The sequence below is a fragment of the Anomalospiza imberbis genome, chromosome 13, assembly GCF_031753505.1.
Source record: "Anomalospiza imberbis isolate Cuckoo-Finch-1a 21T00152 chromosome 13, ASM3175350v1, whole genome shotgun sequence".
NCBI classification, from domain to species: domain Eukaryota; kingdom Metazoa; phylum Chordata; class Aves; order Passeriformes; family Viduidae; genus Anomalospiza; species Anomalospiza imberbis.
In genome coordinates, this window is record NC_089693.1 from 13613450 (window position 1) to 13631191 (window position 17742).

Genomic DNA, 17742 nt, shown 5'->3' on the forward strand with positions numbered 1-17742 from the left:
ATTTTCAGACTAACACAAAGCTAAGCATAACATCACCTGTGGAAAAACGATGTTCTAAATCACCAACATTCATTTCAGTTTTACAGAGGAAATCCAAATAATGTGAGGTCAAACAATATACAATGCACTTGTTAAGTGTTTAGAATGTTTCTGTTTTTACTGCATGAAAAGGGAACAAAAAGGGTAGGGTTCAGCTACCTTGTTAGTTTGAAGTGTTTAAAATGTCAATTTTTCATGTTCTGTTCATTAAGCTACTCTGTTATCTTTTGTCTGCATTTGATTTTTTTGGGGACAATTTTATTCCACGTTTTTATGAATGTAATCTAAGTCTTGATTTCTAAGTATGTGCTAAAACTTAATGTCACGCTATAAACTCTTAGCAGTTTTTATCAATTATGTTTATATTGTGTAATAGAAGAGGTGTTATATTGCAAACTAAACAAAAGATTATGATTTTTGTTTAAAATTTAAATATGAATTGATTCTTTCAGATATTTTCAGCTGAAATGGTTATGGCTTTTTGTAGGCTCACAGCTAAACTTGCACTGCCTTTCTGAGTTATGCTATAGTACATTCTCTGAACATTGATTTTTAAAAATCTGCATTTTTTTGAACTCTAGAACCTTCACTAAATCCCAGTAAATTCCTATAAATGCCAAGAGCACTAAGTGTGGTTAATAGTTTTTCAGCCTGGCCTATTAACAGCTGCATTATTATAGAGCTTAATTTGACTTTTCTCTGTATACTTTTGTAGTCTAGTCTGCTCCGGTCTGATATGGGGCTCGGCAGTCCAGGCCAGCTGTCGTCCTCTGGAAAGCCTGGAACACCCTACTACCCATTTTCTGGCACAAATCAGCGCCGAAGGCCACTTCATGACTCATCAGCTCTTGGTAAGTAATACAGACCGATTTAAACTTTTGTTCATGATGCTTCTTTGCAGACTTTTTTTTTTTTTTGACAGTTCATTTAATATACAGGCGATTGCTCTGTACTGAGCAACTGAAATCACACCAAACTGCTGTATAAGAGAAAAACTGGAATTATTAACATTTTCTTTGAGATGCTAGCTTCGATTCAACACTGGTCACTCTGGCTTACAAAACAAATAAGAAACTAATAAAACCCTTAATTGCAAAAGCAATAATGACAGATGGATAGGAGCTGATGACCAGCTGAGTGCCCTTAACCCGTGCCATCATTAACTCCTGGAAATGCCTGACCTTGAGGTCATTACCATTATTTAGTAGGGGAAGGACACAAAGGGGAAACAATTATCCTTTTATATGCTAAAAGTAACTTTATTCAGGGCAATATATAGTTCATTGTAATTGGTTCAACATGCCTTTAAAGATCTTAGCAATTGAAGGCTAGTAGTTTATCCTAAAATCAAACTACCTTGCAAAATATGCAGGCAGGAACTTGCTTAAAAATTGTTATAATCCTGTGACAGTATTAGTATTTTAATCTGAGGGTAGTTGGAGGTGAATAGAATTTTCAAACTTGGTCATAGACAGTGGTAATATTTTATAGCTTTCTAATTCTGATGAATCAGAGAATCAAGAATGAGCCAGCTGTTCTGTAGTATCTGCTACAAGAGTATTGTGAATAATTGGCTGTGCAAATTAAAGAAAATCTCTTTGGTATAAAAATTTAAAAATTTATTTTGGTATAAAAAGAGAGACTGTAACCTTATATTCTAGTTTACCATTATATTCTAGTTATATAATGTTATATTCTAATTATACCATATATTTCAGTATTAGTGTGATAGGTCATTAGAATTTCTCTAATCATAGGGTTGAGTCATTAATGCCCCTCATTTTGTATAGCACTTCTATTCCATAGTAAAAATCTTGTGTGTTGGAACCATGTAACTCCAACCATACTTTACCCAAAATAAAATTTTCAAATGCAAATTGCTTTGTGAAGTAACTCTAACTATAACTGCAAACTTCTTGGGCACTAAAATAGTCTGAACATGTTTAAAATGGTTTTTATTTTTTTTTTAAATAAAAAATATTACTTTAGAACTTAATCTTATATATAATGGGATAATTTCATTTGAAAAAGCCCTCCAAGACCATCGAGTGCAACCTTTACGCTGGCACTGCCCAGTCCACCACTAACCCATGTCCCCAGGTGCCACATCTTCACATCTTTTAAATTCCTTCAGGGATGGTGTCCACCACTTCCTGGGCAGTCTGTTCCAGTCCTTTCAGTGAGACTCTGACAGTCCTTTCAGTGGAGAGTTTTTTCCTGACATCAAACATAAATCTCTTTTGGTGCTACTTAAGGCAATTTTCTCTTCTCCTAATGTATGTGTGCATATATGTGTTTTAAAATACCATATTTGTATAACCTTTTGACTTGTTGTCAAACCAACTGCCATCTAACCTGGGGTTGGCTGTCTTTATGAAGATAGTTGTAAGTATTCCTGTTGCTCAGAATACCAGAACAAATGCAGCAGTTCCTCACACCTGTTTCAGAAAAGGAACACTCTTACAAAAGTTCAGCTGAATTGTGTTTTAAGCTGATGATGATGGTGTTTTACCCCACACTGAATGGGTTTTAGTGAGAAGCTACTTACAGTAGTAACCTGCCCTGGGTTTGAGTAGCAGGGGGTGTTGGAGCTGGGCACAGGGTGCTCCAGACGTGCAGGATGGTCACAGTGTGCAGCAGTCACTGGAATGGCCCTGAACGAGATTCCTGTGCAAACTGCATTGAGTTTGGGAAGTTCCTGATACTATTAAATGAAACAAATGGAAGTGAAGTATGGAGTTTTTAGAGTATATTTAGCTTTTTCTTTGAAAGAGAAGCTCAGGGGCTATAAATGTGTTCAAACTGGTGATATTCCTCTTTCTGTCATGGTTGAATCCAAGGCTTGTAGCCTGGGATATGGCAGGTGGTGGTTACAATTCATGGAAATATTTTTTCAGGAAGGTCAGGAGGAGGAATTACACTTTTATCTCAAGTCTTTTCCAATAGCTTGAGAAAGTATGTCTTGAGTTTTAATTTTATTTTTAATGGACTTGTTTAGTTCTACAAATCTGCTGCCTGAGAATTTCTAACAAAGTCAAATTTTGCCCATTTTATCCCTGAGAAGGAGTTGTCTGACCAGGATTATAACAAGCTCTTGTTAAATTTCATATTAAATTGCATTGAAACCAAGCAATGTTCTCTTCCAGGTGACATTCTGAATCCAATGTAAATATCTTTTCGAAAAGTCCTTTACTTTGTGAGCATGCCCTATGGGATATGATGAGATTAAATATATCCAGCAGATATTTCACCTTATCTCACCTTTATCTTGCCATATCATCATAAATGTTCTGAATGAAAACAGAAAAATAAGAATTGTTTTAGTTAAAGACTTTATTGGTTAACTGTTGAACTGGTAATCTTGCCAGATACTCATCTTCAAAGCATCAGTTGATTTGTAATTTGCCTGCAGAGTTTTCAGATTAATTCTATTAGCATCTGAATAAACTGGCTCAGATTCTTGGTTTAGGTAGTGAAATTGCTGGATACTTCTGTTATAATACAGAAGTACCTTGGTAGACCTTGGTAGACACTAAATACAGTGCCTTGGTAGACACTAAAAACTATAAAATGTACATCAGGTTAGTATTCTTAGAGTATGAATCATGTCAAATTCCTTTTGTATAGTTCTGTCTTTACTGTGATGTGCAGAAAAGAAAGCATTTCTCTTTCTAATAAGTCACATTTTCCTCCTTATATATCTCAAAACCATACTTTGTTTCTTAGCAAGTGTATAAGGTCATAAGTGTACCTTTCACAGTAACTGTTCTTAGGAAAAACTGTTTTCCTTAGGAAAAGACTGAAAGTAACTATTTAGCAAAGCTGTATTTTAGAGGAGAACATGGTTATGTTACATTTTTATATTGATGTGAAAGACAAATCTCTTTGCCAGGGAATAAAAAAAATGCATGAAATTGGAAATAAGACATTCATCATGGAAGGAAAAAACTGAGCAGTGTAGCTATTTATTCTTTTCCACCTATAATGTAATACTTGATAAAATGCTGTTTTTCTGTGTACAGATCCTCTACAGACAAAGAAAGTAAGAAAGGTGCCCCCTGGTTTGCCTTCTTCTGTAAGTACCACATTTTTTTTACTTGTAGTGATAAAATTGGGCTCAAATTGTATTCTCTTTACCTGCCATACATACAAATTACTTCACTTGAGCACTAGGAGGGCTGTCTGCTGGACATGAACAGCTAGGCTAGGTAATTGGGAGTGGTTCTGCAGGACTAAATACACATTTGATGTGGAATTTTTAGATTTCATAGCAGTGATTTGTAGCCCGCTCATATGCTCCTACCCACTTGTCCCTGTCATTTGAATTCCTCTCCTGGGAAGAGAGCTGGGCCAGGAGCTGTCAAAGAAGATCTCCTGTACAGGTCTTTTGATGTTTAATTAGTCATTATGTTGCTGAACAGGAGGACAGACAGAGATTAATAGCTGAGAATCTTAGAAATTTACATTTGTAATAATCCCAGTGGAGCTGAAGACATTAAGATTCGGAGGACATGTACAGCTCAGCTTGCCTCAGTAGGACTGAGGTTATTAATATGCATAAATCACCGAGTCAGATGTTCATTGTGAAGTCCTGGTGGATTTTAAAGCCTTCATTAAGCCTTTCCTAACTTCAGCCTAGCATCAGGAAAGCTTTCAAGCAACTAGTTTGTTGATCCCTCTTTGCTTGAAAATTTATCCTTCGAGAATAAAGGGCTTTGATAAAAAAAGGTTGGAAGAGTTTTGGTGGAAAAATCATTAATGGCTGTGATAATCTAATGCTATAGGGGTGTTTTGTGGTATTAAATATGCTTTATTCTTAAAAGGAAGAAAATTGTTTATAAATGAATCTACATTTAAAAATCCACGTGAAGTGAAAAATCCCCAGTGAAGTGAAGGACAGAATTATTTTTTCCCCTGCTCAGAACAAACAGGAGGGGAGGGGGAAGCTCCGCAGCCTTGCGGGATACATCTCTTTGTTGTGTAAATGGATGTTGGGCTTTTATTTGGCAGTACTTAACACATGGGCGCAGGTGCACTTGGATGAGTCATAACTCAAAGCCGGATAGGCTGAATAGAACGCACTGCACAGGAACAGTAATACAGCGGGAGCAAAATGGGGCTGAGCTTTTCATTCCGTGCTGAGGCTGAGCTACGGATGGTGTCTTCTAGTCCTCGCATCTCCCCTCTTCTCTCCTCCCTCTCTTTCCCTTCTTCCTCCCCCTGCTCACGACGATGCGAGAGAACCCGGGATCTGAAATCCTGTTTTAACGGTACTTCCAGATGGAGCTGAGATAGTGTGGATAGCCTGGGGCAGCTGTGCTCTGAACCTGCAGCCTACCTGGAAGCCAGGATTGCAGCTGCAGGCACTCTTAAAAGCTTTTGCTTGCATAAGCACTTGGGCCCCACTAGAGGCTGAATAGCTGCTTGATAAACAAAATGAACACAATGCCTCAAATCATTATTCCCGAGGCCAGGAATATTCTTCTTTCCCCCCCCTCCCTTTTTTTTTTTTCCCCTTCAGCAGCAGCTAAAAATAGTTTGGCAATTTACATTTTAACAGTTGCGTGTTATGTAGGGTGGCTTTACAGTCTAGCAGATGATTTCTGCTAGATTAACAAAAATATATTTAAAATGTCAGAGAAGCTAAAACACATAGCAGTGCAATTTTCATGAAATTTATTACAGTAATTCTAGGCAGTAATAAAGCTTACGCTACATGTTTAATATTTAGTAGCATCAGCCAGGTAAAGAGATCATTTTGGAGAAGGAAAGATTTCTCTCATTTGTCTTACCAGAGTTTAATTTTAACAAGCAGTATTTTTCAAATGGTTTTCATTTAATTCTTCTTCTGTAAGAGTGGAGACAATGAAATGCTGATAGATTTTATTTGTATTAACATTGTACCAATGTGTGCAATTAAGTGCAGTTACTGTGAATAATCAATGATTGTGATGCTGCAGGTTTTAAGCACTGTTTCTCTGTATTTCAATGCTTTCACTGCTGAATAGATCCTTGAAGTAAAATGACATGTTACCAAAAAAAAAATTATGAGATACTGTGTATGTAGAAGATGATACAAAACTAAATTTCACTGAGCATCATGAGAAATTTAAATTGAGTAGATCATTATGTAAGTGTAGTCTTTATTTTAAATATATCATCCTAAGAAGTCAGAATGTATTGTGGGGAAAAGTTGTTGTAGTGCAGAGAAGTTTAATTATAACATGAAAAGTCAGAGGAAAGATGATACTTAATTTTGTTATACAAATCTGTATTTTTTAATTTTTCAGTTTCTAAAATATTGGTTTCTGCAATGTTTTTGTTAGTATAAGGCTGCCATGTCAACGGATACTCAGCAGTAATTTCATTTCCTAGATAACTGTAATTTAATAACAGTCTTTTAAGTAATAATGATTCAAAAAACCCCAAACAACCCTTCCTCTAGTTTATTTCTTTTTCCCTTGGTTTTGTATGGTATTTTCTGAAATTTTTTTGAGGTTTGTTTGGGGTTTTTTTTTATGTGTTCTTATCAGGGCCTAAAGTAAAAACAGTTACAGAGAAAAGTGCTGGTGAATTGCTTGGCTTCTTTCTGGAATGCAACTCAATCTGAATTTGTCCTCTTACTGTAAAAATTAAATGTTCCAGGCAAATGCATTTTTAAGTTTTTGTGTTGTAACTAGTTAAGTGGTGACTGACTGCCCAAAACATTTGGAATGTTGACATGCCAGCATTTATGTTAAACTACGACTACTAAATTTAAAGCACTCTGAGGAGGATAGAAATAAAAAAACATCTTTTTTTTTTAAAGCCAGGTTTGAGTGAGCAGCAAGACTGCTATGTTGTTTATGTTATAGGGGGGGGAAATATTGTTCAGTGAGTTATATTGTCTTCAGAGATTGTTGTATTGTTTGTTGTATTTCTGAGAATTCTTCTGATTGTAGGAGTTAACTAAGCCAGAGAGGAATAGCATCATGTGACCTGAAACCAGTGCAGCTCCTCGGCCAGGCAGAGCAGAGTGTCAGGGTTTCCAGAGAGCTGCTCAGGGAGAAGACAAACAAGTGAGGCTCGCTCAGAAATGCCCAGGGAGATCATCATCCAAAAATGGATGGACTGTGAGCAGAAACCTCCCATTTACATGTGGAGTCAGGAAATATTTCAAACTAACATTTGTTACTAGTACCATAATCAGTGGCTATCATGACATCATAATTCTAAGTAAAATAGTGTGAATATCTATCATCATTCTTTTGCTATTTAATTAGTGTCATATCAGAGAAATAACTGGAATACATTGTATCTGTTGATTTTTGTTACAGAAAATGAGCTGTGACATACAGACGTAAATGTCTGCTTGTTTTCTGTGTAGTTTCTAATAAGTATTTTGAGTATATTAGGCTTTCCATAGTACCTGAGATGTTCAGTTAATATTAAACTTTGGATTGCACTTATTTAATAAGAGATTGTCAAATTAGTATTTTCTGATACCAGGGATTTCTTTCTAAATTCAAACTTGTATTTTTCAATACATGTAAGACAACTTGTAGTTTCATTATGGGGGTTCCACATATATCACCCTCTATGGTATGTGTATAGTCCATGGGTGCTAATTTATTGCAAGAACTATTTATGGTGCAAAGATACAGCAAACTATGTTTGCATGCATAGAAGTACCTCCCATTTAATACACTTTTCTTTCTGCTTTCCTGCCACTCTTAAGACTGAGCTTGTAGAGATGTTTCTAAACATGTCACATAAAGATACTAATGGTACTAGAAGAAAAATAATAGATGTTACTCCCTTCTGTGTTTTCTCCTTCCTCTACCCCTCCTAAAGGGTAAAAGGAGATTATTTTAAATGGTAGAATGGGAAATATCTTCTGAATGATTATCTGAAACCAAGTTTTTGAGAGTTTAAAGTTTAGATTGTATTAGAAATAATAAAATGTTCACCACACTGAGTGGACTCTCAGTATTAGCAATTTCCATGTGTATTGAAGTAGCCTGGTGTAAAGCAACACCATTGGAATACTTTATGAAGTGTGTGGCTCTGAATCAAAACTTTGGAGCATCCTGGGTAGATACTTGGTGTGATGTTGAACTGACTGTGATACTGTGTTTAACTGACTTTCTAGGGAGACATTTTTTGGTAAGATTTTCTTCTCCCACTGTCCACAAACAGTGCCCAGATGTGAAAAGCAGGATCTGTTTGTTCAGATCTGTTCTGAACCGCCTTGCACAGTCAAGTGATACATTCAACTGTCACTTGTCTTTAATAGCGAGAGCTCTCAAAGCCAGCAGGAACTCTCCTGACCCCTCTCCTCTGCTGCACTGCTGTGTTTCAGAAAGCAATTTTAAATAACGAAATGGAGTAAATAAATCTTTATGGATAATGCCATACAGAACTTAAGATTTCTTCCTCAGTACACAAGCTTTATGCTTGTTCTTTGGTCGTTTGATTTATGGAATAAAGTTTTTAGGGACTTGCTAAGTACTGCTTAAACACTGTGTTCATCTATGTACCTGAACAAAATGCAAATGTATAAAACATCCAACCCCTAAATTATGTTACAAACCAAGTAAAAGTATTTGAGATTTTATGTTTAATAAGAAAAAGGTCTGGTTTTGTGGTTAATTATTGTAGGGTTTTTTTTTTTCAACATGGCCTTTATTTGAAATCTATCTGAAAACTGCAGTAACCTCAGATTATAGCACCCCACCGGCTCTTTGCTACATGAGAACATTTAGCTGTCATTAAACGACCAGGCATTGTAAAGTCCTGCTGCGGGAGTTCAGCTTGAGTTCTCACTGAATTAGGATGAAGGTACTTGAGCAACCCTCTCTTAAAAGCTTTTTAAAAAAATTGCAATCAGTTTATTTTTCCAAACTAACTGTCCTGTCATCTGACTGTGGTGAACTAATGTAAGGTTGCTTAATTGAGAGATCTTCTCTGAAAATCCTGCGTATACATATATCCATGATGGATATATAATGATGTCAAATAATTTCTGTGTTTGGATTTGCTGGAGGTACTTTATTTTTGAAGTTTTCATAACATATCAAAACGAATGTATTGGATGCTCTTAAATTAAAGTGTAGATTTGCATAAAAGAACCTTAAATTTTGTGCATAGTTAGAAAAAATGTTATTTAAAAAATACTGAGTTGCAGCTCATGTTATTTAGGGAGAAGTTACATGGAATTTCTGCAACTCTGCTTTTCCTCGAAGATGAATGGGTCCATTACCACAAATTGGTGTGGTGTTTTATAACAATAGATAAGGATAGAAGCTTTTCTGAAGACTATTTCTTACTATCTTTTGCTTGATAATACTTGCGGCTTTGGTGGGAAGATGTTTATAATGTTTGAAGTGAGCTGGGAAAGTCGTGAGGAATGTTGTGTTGCTGGACTTTGGTGGGCTGCTGAGGTGAGCGGTTTCCCTTCGCTTGCTTGCTCAGCCCCTCAGTGGGGCAGGTTGCTTTGCCTGTGACCGGGCCATTCGTCAGAAATGGCCAGTGCAAAACCAAAACAAATGCTTTTTCAAAAGAATGGTACAGAAAGTAAAGCACTGCATAATTTTTAAGTAAAATTTCAGATGTAGATGTGTCTTTACACAATGAAGCAAAAAATTGAATTAAATTACCTCCTATTTTTAGTGCCACAGTTGCTTGTGACATCAGGTTTTATAAAGCAACCAAGTTGTTCAGTCTTGGAGATGAGTGGTGGGATTTCACTCCACTTGCGCTGATAGCTAGGATGAGTTGCTAGTCCTTCCTTTCTGTAGGGTACAGGCGGGTTCCTGATGCTGGCTGACAGAAGGATTGCCCGTCTGGCTTGTGGTAGCTCCAGCTTCATTTGCCGAGCAGCGGGCTGGAGCGCAGCAGAAGGGAGGACGCGGGGCGCTCCGTGCCGCGGCACAGCCGGCCTCAGCGCGTTGCGTGGCCGTGTCCCGGCGCTGCCCTCAGCGCCCTACCGCCTCAGCCTCGGCGTGCCGGGGCCGGGCCGGGCCGGGCCGGGCGCAGGCCGTGCCTCTGCAGCCCCCTGCAGGCCGAGGGCGCCAGCGCAGGGCCCGGCCGGGCCCGGCCGCGGCCGGAGGCAGCGGCGGGCCGGCAGAGGGACCCCGCAGCAGCAGCGCGGCTGCGGCCGGGGGCTGCGCTTCGGGCAGTCTCCTGCGAGTTCCAGTAAAGCCGGGCTGGTTCAGCTCGGGCTTTGAAACTCTGCTAAGGTCTGCACAGGTTTCTACACTGGATGGGTTTTTAGCACATTTTGTGGTGATTATCGGGCTTCTGATAGGATAGTTTATTGCCTCAGGATAATAAACATGTTTGTTTACTTTTTAATGCAGATGTGGGTAGTTAAGACCTTCCTATAGGGGCTTTCGAACTGTAAGTGCTTTATATTTCCAGGAAAATGATAGAACTTTCTGAACCTGAGCATTATCCTATCAAAGTTATACTTGAATGATTTCGAAACTTCCTCTAAGAAAATATTTTGTGATTGATTCTGTAGAAGGGGATGTGCAGCACGTTTTTCCTCCTTCTTCCCATTCCAAGAAAATATTTGTTTAATAACTTAAGTATCTCATAAAATTGGATAAATTCAACTTGAACACTGAATAAATTCATTATTACTTTGAGAACTACTGAAACAGAAAACTCCTAACTGCAGTTTCCTGTTTAAAAAAAATTGTTATTTTTTACTCATATCTGCCAGAGCTAGCTGGAGATTTTTGCAGAAAAAAAAAGACCCCAAATCAACAACAAAATCCCCAACAATTATCCCTCAACCTTGTAATACTGCAAGGTAAAAGTAGTGGATAGCAATTAATATCCATTTAATTAGTATGTACTATCGATTTGTTATCCCTGCAAACTCTTTTTCCCTGATTATAGTAACATGAATGTTAAATGTGCAGTTAAAGACAAACCCTTTGAAAAGGCAAACCACCAAACTACTTTAGCTCTTGTGTAGATTAGCAAATTAATTTGCATAAAACATCATCCTTTGGATATTGGCAGGAGGGATTGCCTATAAAATTTAGTCTACTGGGTTATTTTAAATTGCCTTCCATACAGCTCATCTGCTCCATCTCTGCTGAGCAGCATGCTTAGTGGCTGGTTAACACAGAAGGCTATCCTTCCAGGATTTTAAAATAAATTAACATTTACTTAGCTGATGAATTACATAGAGGACAGTGTAATAAGCATTGTGTTTTCCCCTGAAAACAGCCAGGTTTCTTTCTTACAGCTTGAGATCTTGTCCATTCTGACAGCTACATTATGCAGCATATTCAATGCATGGCTTAGCAATGGTCCTAACTCTGGCTTTGCTATAGTTAATCATCATATATGTTTGGCTTTAAAATAAGTCCTATTGGGAATCCTAAGATGTATAGATTTTTTTCTTTCTGAATTTTTGCTGGACAAACAGCTCAAAATTACTATGTATATTTTAGGTAGCAACAGGTTGTTCTGTATTAGTTCGAGTCTGTTTCTCCTGTTCAGGTTCCAGTTTTCTTAGAACTGATAAGAACTTTATCACTTGTGAAACTTCTGTTCCTCTGTTGAACGTGGTTGAAATTGATAAGAAGTTCTAGCCTTGGACGGTGTGGGGTGGAAAGGAGAGAGTTCTAGGACAGTTGCCTTTGCCTTATTTCCAAAGCTAGAAGATTAGCCTAGGCCCCAAGACATTAATGGAAGTTGGTAAGAACAAAAGATCTGGGTTCCCCATCAAAAGGAGGCTTGGGCTCTCACCATGTTACTGTGTTTTTCAACACGACTGAAGCTAACTCTTGGTGCTTGGGTTTGCACATCACACATGCATTTGTTGGTGAAAGAGGAACTTTAATTTCTAGTAGCACATAATTTAAAAATATGTGCTTTTTGTGTTAGAACAGACACATCTAAAATAACAAAACTGATCAGAGGCATTAACTTTTTTAAAGCATTTTTATATTTCAGGTTTGTGGAATATGTTTGACTAGAGAATGGCTCATCTGTTGAGACAATTATGTAACTATCTTTCATATGGTATAGCATTCAGTAATCTGTGGAAATTGTGTTTATTTTTTGTAAATTCAAGTGATGAATTACATTTGCTTTATGGTGTATTTGCTTTGTGACTCTGACAAATGGAACAAAAATGTATTTCACATAAAAGTTTGTTTTCAGGGACAGCATTTGGTTCATTCACAAAATCTCTTAGTGTTAAAATCATCCTTGAAAACATTCTCTTACAGGTAGCTTCATTTATTTTTAGGTCAGTATTTCCCTCTGCATCAGCTTTCATAATCTCTTTACATACTTTAGGAACAGGCAGTTTATTGTTTTTGACGCGCACTACAGGGTCATGAGTGGAAACAATTCAGGCTACAAAGTGCATGTCAGTTCAGTGCTCCTCTGCTGACGGCATGTCTGTCTGAAATCAAGTTTAAAAAATTGGCCCTGTCTCCAGCTGACTTGTTTTGTCAGGCTGAGTCATAAGATTAACCCTTGACTTGTCACCAAGGAAAAATGGAGTAAACAACTGTACCCTGTACAGTACCACTTATCCAGCTATGATTCATTTCACTGTAACATGATTCTCTTAAGAAAACAAATTTCAGAGCAGCTGTTGCTTGGCTTAAACGAGGATTAGAAAAATTGCAACCACAAAACAAAAACTTGCTTTGGACTTCAGGAGCTTTTGGAATAGTTACCTGGTAGCAGTTCCTGCAAATACAGAGTTATTGCTAACAACATAGCATTTGTTTAAGGAGTCTTTCAAATTCTTCCATGTTAGGTTCATATTTTATCCTGGTGAAAGTAAACTTATGTAGTTTAAAGTTTGATATGCTGATGGAATTGTGGCCTGATCCTGTATGGTCAATGCAGATACAGTGATATGTTTCAAGCAATGGGCACTCAAGATTTTATTCCCAATGATGTAACTGCGTGTAGGACAAATAATTTCCTTTTTGGTAAAATGCAGTTGTTATCCTTTTGATTTGTGGGGAAATAAGCCAGGAGCAAATTCATTTAGTGACTCATTATGGGGGGACTAGTTTGTCTACAAACAGACGTTTGCAGTGGCGTTCCTCAGTTTTATTGATCATATTGTTGCTTTTGTCTTACCCATGTGCTGGTGAACAAGGTTAATGATTTACTTCTACTGATAAATGTTAATAGTGTTAGTAATCATTGCTAGTTAATATTACCTATGTATTTTTTGTTACATTGCTCTGTACAGGTATAGGGCAGCCTCCCACCAATGCTTCACAGTCAAGTTGGGTTTCACTGCTTGACGTTTTCAACATTTTTCCAATTGCTTATATATAGGTTGATAATGGTTATTATTTGAAGGGGGCTTGATTATGCTCTTCATCTCTAATACAACTGTTTTGAAAACTGGGCATGTGTGCATGGAGGTGCAGTAGCAATTACAACTATGTTGGTGGTAGTCTTTACTTCAAAGAATTGACTGCAGTTACCCTGGAAGTACTTCTAATGTTTCAAAAGTTTGCATGCTAAAATTATTTTTGAAGGGTTCTCTTACTACTTCAAGTCTGTAAGCTAAAAGTGTCTTTTCCAACTTTTCTAAGTTGAACATTATTCTGAAGTAGTGTTTTTAAGCTAGTGCACTATAAGAAGTAGCACATGCGAAGATCTGAAGATCTTTTAGCATGTCTCATCTGTAGAGTCCTGAACATTAGTGAGAAGCTTTAAGGAATGGCATTGTTAGCTGCAAATCAAAGGTTCTTAGGGACTCTCTGGGGTCTGAAATGGGTCTTTGTGGTCCCTAGGGAAGAAGGAAGCCGCCAGTCACTCTGCAGGCCTGGCAATTTAATAGTCTGCAGTATAGTGATGTTCTTTTTTGCAGCTGCTGCTGCTACGCCTTTTGTATTGGAGAGGAGTTTGGTTCAGATATCATTAGCTTTGCTGCATAGTTAAACAGTTCTGGATGCGTAGTTTGACTTGCAGTAAAAATGCAAGTGTTCTTCAGCAGATGGAAACTTCAGGATGTATTTGCCAACATACTCTGAGCACAGTAGTCTAATTGACTGGAAGAGTTCACTGAAAAAGCATTTGAAGCTTGAGATGGGAATATTTTTTGTCAGTGTGTATATATTCTGTATATTTATAGACACTACAGTAGTTATGTCCTGAGATAATGGACATTACACAGAGATTTTAATCTGATTGTAGTATTCAGCTGCAGTCAGTTTATCACCCTTGTGGATCTTTTTAGTTCAGAGAGTTTCACTGACACATGAGGTGCTTGGCAGAATGAACCAGACTTCTTCAACTTGCTTTCTCTCCCTGTAAATGGCTGAATTGAACTTTACCCATTTTTTTCCTTATCCTGAAATATTTTCCTGCTTTTGTCAGGAGGAAGGCAGGGAGAATTCACAGCATTGGCAGTAGACACAACTAGAGGTGGAGAAACGTGGTTGTGTGTTAACCTTTTTTGTCCTGGATTGAAGTCAGTATCTGACTTAGCAGAAGCTCAGTTAATAACCAGCTGTGTTCACTTGTAGAAAATAAAAAAATGTACACCTCATTAAGAGTTAATGTTAGTTAATGCCACTGCTCAGTGAAGAAAGCAAAAAGGCCTACCAGGCATTGGTAGTGTGCAAATATTGAGGGATCTCTGTGCTGGAAGTTGCAGTCTGTTTGCTGTGTTGAATAATCCACGATTTTGTGATGTGACAAAGTTTCTGAGGTCCTCTCCCCTTCTCTGCCTTGTCTTGTATGGACATGTATGTGTGCTTTATTCATACAAAAGTGTATTAAAAATATAAAGGGACCCTGGACTTGTGTCTCCAAGAGAATCCTTCCTTATAGTTTGTATACCCCGTCTTAAAGATGGATTCTGGATGATTCCATACAGTGAAAATATTGCAGTGAATTTTTGTTTTGTTTTGTTTTGTTTTTGTTTTGTTTTGTTTTGTTTTTTAACCCAAGCACCTTGTGTAGGTGTTGTCTGTGTCAGGGTCACTGCCTGCCCCAGGCTGCCCTGCTCGGAGGGGCCCGGGAGCGCGGGGTGCTCGGGCTCTCCCCTGGGACTCGCTCCCCGCAGCTCCCCGCGCCTTTGGGAAGCGTTTGCCAAAGTTGGAAGCAACTTTAGACAGAGCCAGATGGCCGTGTGGCTGGAGCTGCATCGAGCAGCGTCTGCACGGCCACAAGTGCTCTAATTTAATTAAAACAAAAAGCAGACGATTATCTCAGGGCTCAGGACGTGCCCATGTGCGGGTTCCCTGCGGCTCCCGGCGCGTAGGGCTGCGTGTGCCGAGCCCAGCGCCCGCGGGCCCGTGCGCGCCTCCTCCCGGGGCCGGGGCGCGGAGCGGGGGCTGGCGCGCCCCCCGCGCCCAACCCCCGCGCCGGCCGGAGATGGTTCAGTCCTGCTTTGCATAAGCCGCCTTTGAGCGCTCCATGTGCGCGGCGGCGGGTGGATGCCGTGGGGAGCGGGAGGCGGCGCGCTGAGCCCGGCCCGCGCCAGCCGCGCCATGTACTGCGCCTACCCCGTGCCCGGCGTGGGCAGCAGCTCCCTCATGTACTACTACAACGGCAAGACGGTGAGGGGCCGCCTTTGTCCGGGGCCGCCGGGCCAAGCTCACGCAAGTTCGCTCCGGGGCCCCGGCAGCCCGGCTGCGCTGGGGCGGGAGCTCCCCGGGGGCGCACGGCGGGTCGGGCTCTGAGGGGACCGGGCTGGGGCGGGGGGTGCTTTGTGCGACGGGGGACGGGCGGCCGCGCAAGACCCGCCGAAGTTTGTGTTCCTGCGTGCCCGCGCCTTTTCTTTGCGGGTTGCAGGTTTGGCCGGGGTTGTTTTGGGTTGGTTTTTGAGCAGGGCCCTCCTCGAGCGCTTCAGGGCTGCCCGGGGCGGCGCGGCGCTGCGCAGCCCCCCGGCTCCGGCGGCCCGAGCCCCGGGCAGCGCCGCGCACCGGGCCGGCCGCCAGCGCTGCCCTGCCCGCGCCGGGCGCTCACCGCGGGACTGGGGAATCCTCGAATGTTCCTGCAGGCACGGGACGGGGGGAAATGCGGAGTCCGGAGAGGGGCGGCGGGGGGGAAAATCTCTGTGGATTTAACTTTGTGGAAATTGAACGAGGTAGTTCTGTTCGTGGTAAATACTTCTAGTTCTTTAATTAGAACACCAGTTCTGATTTTTGTGTGTAAAAATTAGCATACGATGGTAAATTAACAACGGAGTTTCTTCCAGTCTGTTTATGTTGTATGTGGTTTTGGCTTTCTTCTGTTATAAAAATAGTATTAAGTAGGAAAAGGGGAGATCCTGATACAGATCTTTTTTGTGGCTTGTTTTGTTTTGTTTTGTTTCTTTATTGCTGGTCCACCTCCCGTGGGCCTGAGCGAGTTTTGCTTTCATTAGTAAACTTTTTTTTGCCAAGATTTTTGTTCAATGGTAATTAAATTATGAATCTTAATATTCATAAAAGACGCTGTGTACGAGCTTCTTGAAAAACAGCAAAGACACTGGAGGAGAGGCTGAGGAATCAGTAAAATCGCTTGGTCTCTATTTCATTTCCTTTGGTATAAATGCCAGCTGTCTTTCAAATATGAAATGATTTTTCTTTCATGTCTGCTCCTAGGCTAAAACAATCTGTTTGAAGTTTTATGTGAAGATATATATAAGACTTAAGTAAAATTAACTATACAATACCCCTGAAGCAAAGGGAATATAACCTGCATGGAGTTTTGATTTTTTTCTTTCTAGAGCACAGATCACTCTATTACAACATTTCTCTTTGTTCTTGTAGCAGGAAAAAAGGCTTTGATCTTATTAAGTATTTCCAGGCATATAGTAGATGGAAGTGCTGGTACTGTAGGAGGGCATGGCTTGAAAATTGATAGCATGTGCCTGTTATGGGTCAGAGGTGACCTTTATGAGCTTGAAAACTTAGTAAATAGATGACAAATCATATGATCATCCTATATCATGTTGCCCAAGGTTTTATTTAATTTTTTTTTAAAAAAACATCTTAGTAACTTTTACTGTTTCTCCTAGGAATACTGCAAGTTTGCCTAAATGACTAATTTAAATATACATAAGGAGGTTATGTGGAGATGTGGGATTGGTTTTTGTGTTAGTTTTTGAAGCACGCCTCTTGGTGTGTATGCCAAATCTTTGTATGAACCTTTCTACAGTGAGAGAACAGTACATACCCTAATTTTGATGTCTTAGTGCTTTTATTTGTATTGTTTGATAAATTAGTAGTTGCTAGCATGAACCTCATTGTTCAAGTTGGAAATTTTTATTTAAATCATTGTATTAGATTTTGGATGCTGGCATTCCTCGATACTTTCTAATGTATAGAAAATCTGATTTATTTACTCACAAAAAAAGTGAGAAATCACATGTAGAAAATGTGTAAACATTTTATTTTAAATGTGTTCTTCTTTTCAATTTCTTTAATTTGTAAACCAAAACAAAGCTTAATATTATGCTTAAAACCAAGCATATGAGCAGCCCAATAGATGATTCGGTGGGGACTGACACATATATTAAAGCCTGAAATATAAATCAGAGGCTTTTACTATTAGAACAAGTTCAGTTTATTTAATTTCTTTGTTTCAGGAAGGACTCATCAAAGTAAAAAATGGTGGTTTAATGCAAATCCCTTGCTGAGGAGTGAAATTTTACTGTTATGTGTGATAGATGCTATAGGAAAAAATATGTATTTCAAGAATCCCCTTTAAATCAAAAAGTAAAAAGAC

At 39.2% G+C, this 17742-nt stretch overlaps 1 protein-coding gene across 12 annotated transcripts in view; it reads left to right on the top strand.

Annotated features, from left to right (window-relative positions):
• Positions 1 to 17742, top strand: part of TCF12 (transcription factor 12) — a 162312-nt gene that overhangs the window by 105415 nt on the left and 39155 nt on the right. For 8 of the 12 annotated variants that reach the window (XM_068204050.1, XM_068204049.1, XM_068204053.1 and 5 more), the window contains exons 8-9: positions 755 to 890; positions 4062 to 4114. In XM_068204050.1, the coding sequence (XP_068060151.1) occupies positions 755 to 890; positions 4062 to 4114 (189 nt within the window). Of the gene's footprint in view, positions 1 to 754; positions 891 to 4061; positions 4115 to 15414; positions 15588 to 16095; positions 16118 to 17742 lie in introns of those variants that run through there. The other 4 variants (XM_068204055.1, XM_068204057.1, XM_068204059.1 and 1 more) reach the window with 3 other exon arrangements.